The following is a 10,040-nucleotide window of genomic DNA, read 5'->3' as shown; positions in this document are numbered from 1 at the left end:
GATTCAGCTTCAAAGGAAATGTTTTTTAATGGGCATTCACCTAACAAATGTAGGATATACGAAATTTCCGTGTGTCTACAGTAGTTCATATTTAATTAGTGATTATTGTCGCTGCATATTAAATAACAAAAATGAAGAAATTTGTGTTTTGTATCTCATAAATGTTATTGCAAAATTTTTGGTCTTCAGTTCTTTGAAGTATTTTTTTTTATAATAATTATAATTTAACATGGCTGACTGAAAGCAGAAAACTAGGAGTGGTAAAAACACAACCACTTAAGTAATGTATACACGCACATAATTATTTCAGAAATCATGGCATATTCAGAAAACAACAACAACATAAGTGTGCCTAGTGGTTTCATTGTGTCATTAGTAACGATTTTAATATTTGGTTTTACAGACTTGGTTACCGTTCTGAAGAATTGGTTACTATGCTTCATATTCATTCAATATGTATATTTGTTATGATGGCGATGTTTGTACATTGCATCAACGCAGTAAGTGATAATTAACATATTGGGGTAAATCAAAACATAGTATTTTAAGTTGTCAGATTTCTGATTTTATTTTGTTAACAGGCACCTCCTCCCGAACCACCGGAAGAAACGGAAAGTCCTGATACATTTGAGTCTGATATAAAGTTAACTTCTGAGCAAGAAACAGACATTGAAGCAATAATAGCCGCTGAAGCAAGTGGGGTCGGTGCAAGAAAAGCTATAACTAGCCTTTCAAAGCGTTGGAATAATGCTATTGTGCCATATGTGATATCATCAACAAGTAAGTATATGTCTGTTTGATAGTTTGTGCTTTCATGTATCAAGTTTTCAGTACACAACATGTATCTATATTATTGCAGGTCAGTCTGATGCTGTCGTAATAAAACAAGCGATGACCTACTGGGAGAGCAACACTTGTATTAGATTCCCACCGTATAACTCGGGCGCGGGGCATTCTGATAGAATTAACTTTAAAAAAGAAAAAGGGTAAGGTTACTAACAATTTTAAACACTCAATTAGTAACAGTCTTTGAGCATATTAGTTAACGTCTGTACCGTTACCGTAGCTGGCGTTGTTGTGTGAAGGTTTATATTATTAGTGATACATTTCTGTATATGTTACCTTCATAGATGCTGGTCTTACGTTGGTCTCACTGGTTGGGGTGTTCAAGATATTTCTATCGGATATGGTTGTGCACATGTGAGTGACGTTTGTATTTAAGTATTCTTGTTTTTGGTACACTTGTGATAAGTGTTGTATTATATCAGTTCAATAATATTAATATTTCAAGGAATAGTCAATATTCACATAGAAATGGGAAATGCTGAATCGGGCATAACAGACAACACATTTCTATGTACAAAGTTTCACATTGGTTAAATCAAGTTAAATAATCCTATTATTATAGTTAATTATTAAAAACAGCATTTTTAAATTACAAGAGGTATTTATATTTGTATAATACAATACGTTCCCGATAGCACGTAACCTCTACCTTATAAGGTATTCCCAATGAAATTCAAATTTTCCCACCGATCATGTTTCTAATCGGTAGTGTATTGTGATTAAAGGACCGATATGCTATGAGTTTTAAGTTTTTTCTGAAACTACATAATGCAATTGCTTAGTAATTTTTTTTCCTATTTAAAATGGGATTGTTTTGAGCAGTAACACCCGTGATTCAAAGGATTTTAAGACCAACGAGTAGTGAAAATGCATAATCTCTCTACTAAATGAGCTAAGCATTGTGGTTTACTATTATTATTGCTGCCATCGTTTGCCAATATTCTTTTTATATAAGAATTTACGTTACACAAGTTCACTATGACAAAAAACATTCCGTATTTTTTTATTTATTTCATATTTCATTAAGTTATTTAACGCTGTTGTCCATGATTTAGGACTAATTCCCACGAAACAAAAACAAAGCAATACATACATAATAAGGGTCGCACAATTATATTTGAAAAATATATATAATGCAATATATTCTCAAGTCACACCACATTCACCAATTATCGTTCACATATCAGTAATTGATTATACAGATACTAACAAGTGTCCATATAAAGTAATTTTAATCTAATTATGTTATTGTTCACGGATCTTAACTAGTGTTTTATGTTGCTTCATGAAACAGAGGGGAACTATTGCTCACGAAATTGGTCATGCAATAGGATTCTGGCATGAACAAAGTCGCACGGACCGAGATAATTACGTTACAATTCACTGGGAAAACATCGAGTCGGATATGGGTTACAATTTCAACAAATATACCTCTGCGGATGTTAATATGTACAACGTGCCATACGACATTGGATCGCTTATGCATTATGGTGCTAAGGTAGGACTATATTGTAAATATTGAAACATTAACTGTATTCGCCATATGTGATCACTCAAAATACGTTAGGTCTTATGCAATATATCTTTACGTTTGAAGCTTTTTTTTTTATAATATTTCCAAACATATGATGAAGACTTGTAGCTCATATAAAATTATGTCCATTTTGTTTAAAATTGTCAATTAAATATAACATATTTTTCTGACAATAAATATGGCGTTCAAAGGGCTACCGTGCAGTTACACACTAAATATCCCCTGATACATGCACTGTGTGATATTTACAAGTCAAAATAAATTCAGTATTTCAGCACGAATGGCCAGGATACAATAACAGCGAATAACCCAGCTGACCAAGACAAAATGGGCGAGCGTGATTATTTGAGTAACGCTGATATTTTTTTAGCCAATATAATTTATGACTGCCCAGGTATGTATGTATTTTTTATTTTTTTATTCCATTAATTAATACAGTTGTGTTTTTTTAGTTTCTGGTGATACCCAGTTATAATTTAGTTTTTTCACTGTTTTTTTTTTAGCTATTCGAGCTCGTTTTGTATCAATGTATTACGTTATAAAATTGTTGTTGATAACAAATTTTTCAGCTCTGCCAAAAGCAAGCACAGAAGCAGTGTTTCCGTTTGATAATCAATGTAAATCTCCATATAAAGTTAATAGTCAAGCTAGTTTGAATTGGGCAAGACATGCACTACAACAGAATGGAGAAAATAGAAGCTTCTGGGTTGATGGCACGATTTCAGGCAGTACAATTACATTCAGTGATGGTTCAACAATGTCAGTAGATTCGTCTTTGTTTCACAGTAATGAACCAAATGGAAGTGGGCAATGTCTCCAATTGTGTTGAGTACAAAATACAAGGCCTGTTTTCATTATTACATTTTATTCCGTATTTGCTTTGTATGTTAAAACAGTTTGATGTTTATTTAAACACCGTCAGAATGACGATATACATTGCAGAGTAATTTAATTATCATAAAATAGCTATCTGAACAACTTGTCATGTAGTACGAAGGTCATTTTGAGTACATATTGCCGTTATAAAGCGATCAAATACAATCATATTTACAGGTGGTACAACAATGACTGGAAATTGGATGATACGATGTGCGACTACAATCAGAAGAAGTATCTATGTGCAGGTACAGTGATCGTTATGTATATATATATATATATATGTATTATAGTTTTCCGCAAAATGTTTACACAAGGTCAAGGAATACTCAAGTTCTACATTTACATTTATACGGCAACACATTCACGTGTTCTGAAAATATTCCATGTATGAGTGATGTCTTATTAATAATGTTGTAATGGTCGTATATTCAACAGATTTACCGCGTCCTAGTTCTAGTACAGAGCTTCCGGCTAATGCTCAGTGTGATTCTGGATCTCTATTCCAAGTTGTTGACCAGAACGATTTAGAACGTGGACAGATCGTAATTAAAACAAATGGAGAGAATAGAAATTTCTGGGTGGATGGGAGCATATCAGGCAATACCATTACCTTCACTGGTGGTTCAACAATATCGGTTAATTCAGAATTGTTTCAACCAAATGAGCCCAATGGAAGTGGCTCCTGTCTCCATTTGCGGTGAGTGCATATAATATATACTATGTATTATGTTGTTTTTGTTATTGTTGATAGTGTACTATGGGAAATACAGAAAGTCTAATTACATGTTTTAGCACAGTTTTAAAGTAAGACGTTCCTCAAAAATAAAAAATAAACTATTGTCATTATGTTTACATTTGTGACATTTTAGGATAAAAAGAAAATTTGATTGACAAAATGGTATTAAAATAGCATTTTTAGTATAACTTACAAATGTATTCTACGACAAAAATATTTTAAAACTAAGCCTGGTGACATATCGTAAAAAAATGATATTTGTTATATCAATATGATTGTTATATCAATAATTTCATTGGATTTGAACAAAAATCTCCTCATAATTATAAACACATTTTGACACAATTGCATTTTACCTTCAGTTGCAAATTTATTAGCATCGTGCTTACAAATGCAAACAATTTCATCAAATTAAAAAATCTCTTCTGTCCTTATATACAGGTATTATAACAATACATGGAAATTAGACGACACTACATGCAACTTTGCTCAAAAGTATTTGTGTTCTGCTTAAGCGGTACGTATCATGCAAACTAAATAATTAATTTTGATGTGAGGTCTAAATACATCTTCTCTTTTCTCGCGCCCACATTTGTTGTAAAATTAACTAAAATTCTTGATATTGACTGTATAATGTATTTCAGCTGGGCATCTTGTTAAATGAATATTTTTAACTGTAGAGCTACCAGCCATCATTGGGGCGCCACTATCTGGCAGCTAAATAGTTTCCTCGGACATATAGCATGTATAGTGGAAAACAAAATATGCACATGAAACAATTGAGCATAATGATAATGATAATGACATCTTCGAGATAGACACTATTTTACTTTTGATTAATTGTAGTCTAATATTGTATTGCTGTAATTTGTTTAATGCAATTTGAAAAAAAATATATATTCTTGTTTGATACTGAAAGTAGATAATTATATATTATATAACTAAAATATAACTCTATTGGATGCATAATGGCCTGATATTGTAGCAAACATCCGATTTGTCGTTTTATGAAGCAATACAATTATTCATTAAGTTTTGAACCATTTGTTTTTGTACGTAAACTGAAAATCACTTTTTTTTTCATTTTCTATCTAACGAGTATTGTTGCATGTCTTCATCGCAACTTTTTCGTGGATGGTAAACACATCTTTAAATCAAAGTCTTAATTATTAATTCTCTTATTGCATTCATGAAATCACTCCACGAATTATATTACTGCAATCGCATGCCTCGTAAATAAATCGTACGTGTAGTTTAGTTGCATGTCTAATGGAAATTTAGTTTATTATTATTGTTATTGCATGCTATAAAACTTGTTGAATTGCAGGACAATAAATAATCTAAAGCATAAATATTGAGTCTTTTATCGTGAAAGTGTGATGGCATGCATTTTCGGTGTATGATAATTCTAATTGTTTGAAACTTCACAAAGGAGCAATTGTAGTGCAGTATTGTACCACAGTATTAAAGACCTACAGTCTATTATGCGTTCGAATTATGTTGACACATAATTGATACTTCTTATGTGACCCACAACGATGCGGTGCGACAAATGCGACACTTAAAATAAACTTGCTAAAAGTCATAGTATTCTGAATATCAAGACCGAGCTGTGGGATTAAGCAAATTTGTTGTCTTTATTGTTCTGTATGAAAAAATGGGATGCCAATAATTAAATGTCGATAAGCAAACTCCGACAACATCAGAATCCACAGGCAACTTTACGATTGCGAAAGAAAACGGTACAACATAGCCAATTCAGGGAGAGATTCGTCAATCAAGAGGTGACAAGCGCATCCTGCTCTGTTGTGGCAGGCACCACATACCGACACTGCAATATGCATCACAAAACCGATCGGTGACAATTGTGTTACAAGTAGGACGTAGTGTGTACAAAACACAAACTACACTTACACTGGGAAGGTATCATGTAAACCACTTGATTACTTGTCAGAGAACACTTCCAGCTTTAAAATTCCTCGCTCTCCTTATAAAATTGCTTACAGTTCTACTAATTACTTAGGCGTACGTTATATATTATCCACCAATAACTATAAGCCATTGATTTATCACACAGTTTCTACGCCGTGTCTCTCAAAGGCAAGTCTTGCAGATACTTACTGCAGTATATTTATGAAAACAAGCCATACATGACACAATTATAATAATATAGTTGGAACACAAACATGTCAGATATAGATCCAGAAGCTGATGCTTAATTTTGTGTCTGATCGTCAAACGAGTACTTGCCCATATTGAGAGATATTGACTGGAAAAGCTTTTTAAATACATCTCTATATCGATGACAGGATGTATAATGAATATTAAATTTGAACATGATCAGTCAAAGCATGTCAGAAATATGGCACTAGAACAAAATGGCCGCCAGTTGGCTATTTGAAATCAGTTGGTCATTTTAAATGACGTGCATCAGGGTTCAATACTGTTTAATGTATGTACAAGGTTGAACAAAATCCAACTGTAGACAGCAGAGATCCGGTTGCGGAATGCCAGAAATGCTTGATTTTGATTATTTTGTATCACAAAAATGGCCGGCCGTCGGCCATCTTGAATCAGATCATGAAACAAATCGGTGTGCACATGTATAATATGTACATGTGAAGTTTAAATGTAATCGGTCCAGGCACGGCTAAGACACACACAAAGGTCGTTCTATAAGTTCATAAAATTGTTTGACTACGTCCAAACGGGAACTGATATGCATTTACCATTAGGTAGACTATACGCCAATAACACGATTGCTGTTGACGATTCATTGCTCGACAACAATTCTGCGAAAGCAACATGTACGTGATTCTCTATCAATATGATTACAATTAAATTAACGAAACCATTTACATATATAAACTTGTTTCGAAATAAATAAACCAACAACAGTTTATGGTATCACTTCCTACCCAGACACTTTTTTCGAACATCAGCAATCATTTGTGGCAAAGGTATTTTCCCACAATATCGTTGTATCTGCCATACAACTTTTTGAGTTACAGTACAGAAACGGTATTGTAATAAATTAATGCGACGACATTGCTGAAGGGGTACACATGAGCTGCAGGCTCCACTTAACATGTCAACTGTAGAATGTACACACAATAGGCTGGAGAGATAGGAATATTGCTGTCAAGGTGTGGGAGGTTTATGATTTTAAAATATTTTTTTTTTATCGTGAAGTATGATAGAATGATGACCAGTAGAGTAATGTTTATATTCAAAGTAAATAAATCAGTGTCAGTTGTTTCTTTACCTCCAGACTTTCTATTTTCAAATTTCTCAGTTTTGTAAAAGTTAAAAGTTAACCAAATCCATAGATCACCGGTACTTGGCAGTAAACAAAAATTCATACAGTAGTACTCTAATAAACGTGCGCCCTCAAACACGGCGTTAGAGAGAATATGCGGATAAACAGGCCCATTAGCTAAAATCAAACACATGATGGCGGTATGAGACGATACAACTTTAAAGGAGATCATCAAATGATGTAGGTGGATAGAATGATTTTTAGTGAATAAATTGATCTGAAACAGTTATATAACACCAACACACATACCCTACGTAAAGTATCAGAAAGAAATGAAAGAATGGCCGTCCCATCCTCGAAATCAGAGTGAAACGAATTTGCCTGTAATTTCCAAAAGCTGAATATAGCCGCCAACAAATAATGCTGTGAACAATAGTGGTCGAGGTAGGTGGATATCCATCTGCGAAAGCCAGATATCATGAATATTGATGATCTCGAAGCGCATTTTTTGATACACTAATACAAAATGGCAACTATGAAAATGTGATGTACGCGGAACTTAGATGCATACAATTGAAAGGGGAGCGATCATATCACCCCATCGTGGGGTAAAAACTGAGTGGAAGAACCAAAAGGTTGCAAAGTTCTACTGAATCCAAGTAATCTAATTAACATTTACACACGCATAAAAATGTTAGGGGAATATGCTTTACATATAGGAACATAGAACAGTAATATTTAATAAATGGAAACTGAAAACACAAAAAACCAAGAGGAGAAGGTTTAAAATGAGTGAAGAAAGAGTGATAGAGAAGAAATGCCAACTATAAAATAAATGTGCACGTACTAAATTGTCGGGAAAAACTAAATGTACTGGGTGAAAGTCAAGGCTAACATCGAAAACATTAATACTAAAATATTGAAGATATGGTACATACCCCTCCATCAAATACTATATCAGTCACTGACAAGTCTGGTCATGTGCTGCATGTACATGTTTAAATTAACTCTTTAATGTGTATTGTGCCATCGGCAGACACGAGTGTGCCCAATGTTTACAGCAACTAAAACGCCATCTCAACAAAATTAATGATGATCCTGTTATTGGTGGTGATTTTAATTGGACACTTGCACCTGGCATTGATCGTAATGGCGATAGAGAGCCAGACATGCACACGTCCCATGCTCTAAGCTTTGTAATTGAAATGTTTAAATTGATTGATCCATGGCGACATCAACATGGCAAAAAACACAAACTTCACATGGGTGCGGATTATCGTAATGACACCACGTACGCACATTTGGTTCACACGCCGTTCAGTATTGTTTGAAATCAACAACTTGCATGTTTAGGGTAGGCATTTTAAACACATACTACAGGAATGTTATAGTTTGTTTACAAATTGTATTTAATATTGGCAACTTCGCAAGGCTTTAACCGTGAGACACATCCCTGGTAATCACGTGATCGTGCCACTGACTACTGCGATTGGCTGATGGAATGTTTACTTTGTCACGCCTTAGAGTTTTATGGCAGATTTTTTAAGATTTTGTTAGACAAGATGAGAGAATAAATAGAGAGAGAATAAGAAGAGAAGGGGCAACAGGGCGTTACCTCAACTGAAGGTTTAGATGAATAAAGCTGCACTCTCTGTAGTGAATTAATGTATCGCAACGTGTATGAGTCGTCTACACGCTAGCCAGAGTCCCCTCACCACGACGACCCTTTCACAACAGGGGCGTGATAGCACTCTCATATGCCTTAAGGGATTTTACATCTATAAACACATGCACAATCGTTTGAACGCTATTCAAATAAGCTATCAATTCAAGACAACTTTCTAGCGCGCATCAAACTGACCAGTATGGTGTTTGAATATTAATGTTCTTCAAGACGCGGAATATGTAAATATCATTACTGAATTATGGTCCCAGTGGCAAACCCAACGTGATGCTCTCAAAAATTTGCAAACATGATGGAACATTTGTAAACATGATATCAAAGTGTTGTCCAAGAAATAGTGTAATTTAATGCCATTTTAAACAAGTGAATAAAGACAACAAGCGAGCCTTAATCAATAAATGTAGCCTTGTATTTATCAGGAAAAACGCTACTCTTTCACGCCTCAAACAGCACGAAAACGGAGGAACTGCTATTCAAGCCCGTCACAAATATTTAAATGAGTGGAATGTTCCCAATTCATTTTTTTGTCAAACTTGAGAAACGGAACAAAAAATAAAACACATATATAGCTCACATTAGGCGGAAAAGTGGCAGTCACATTGACTATCCTTGAGAGATACGTGATATCACGCAAAACTGTTATACACCGCTTTACAAAACGAAATAAAAATGGGGAAATCACTTGTCTTAAAAACTTGTGGTTAGCTTCCTGTGTAATGATTATTTAGATCTTCACGAACACACTTATTTTGCGTTCAGTTATTGGTTAAATCATTAATCCTGAATAAGACTGCAGTATCCCAGTATATTGACGAAACAATCAATCTATTGCGCGAGGCTGTCAATTACTGTAACATCACAAATACTCTCTTTGATATTTTAGCTTTTGACCAGGAAAAAGCCTTTGACAGAATCAATCACACTTTCTTGTTTAAGACATTACATGCATTTGTTTTTTGGGCACAATTATATTCTTTATACACAACAAATGCCAATTCTATTCAGAGTCAGAGCGAATTGCGCCCTCACATCATCTATTATCAAGGCATTCGTCAGGAATTCTTGTTAATGCAATAGGGCCGTTAATCAATAAAATCAGACG

At 34.2% G+C, this 10,040-nt stretch overlaps 1 protein-coding gene across 1 annotated transcript; it reads left to right on the top strand.

Moving 5' to 3' along the window:
- The first annotated feature begins 469 nt into the window (after window positions 1-469).
- LOC146733997 (protein SpAN-like) lies at window positions 470-990 on the top strand. The gene is made up of 3 exons (XM_085508461.1): window positions 470-500; window positions 582-780; window positions 860-990. The coding sequence occupies exons 1-3, from the start codon at window positions 471-473 to the stop codon at window positions 988-990; spliced, it is 360 nt and encodes a 119-aa protein (XP_085364587.1). The 5' UTR covers window position 470.
- The last annotated feature ends 9,050 nt before the right edge of the window (window positions 991-10,040 follow it).

Source organism: Saccoglossus kowalevskii, chromosome 15, assembly GCF_978046115.1.
Source record: "Saccoglossus kowalevskii chromosome 15, keSacKowa6.1, whole genome shotgun sequence".
NCBI lineage: Eukaryota > Metazoa > Hemichordata > Enteropneusta > Harrimaniidae > Saccoglossus > Saccoglossus kowalevskii.
The sequence above is the reverse complement of the archived record's forward strand: the minus strand, read 5'-3'. Positions and strand labels throughout refer to the sequence as shown.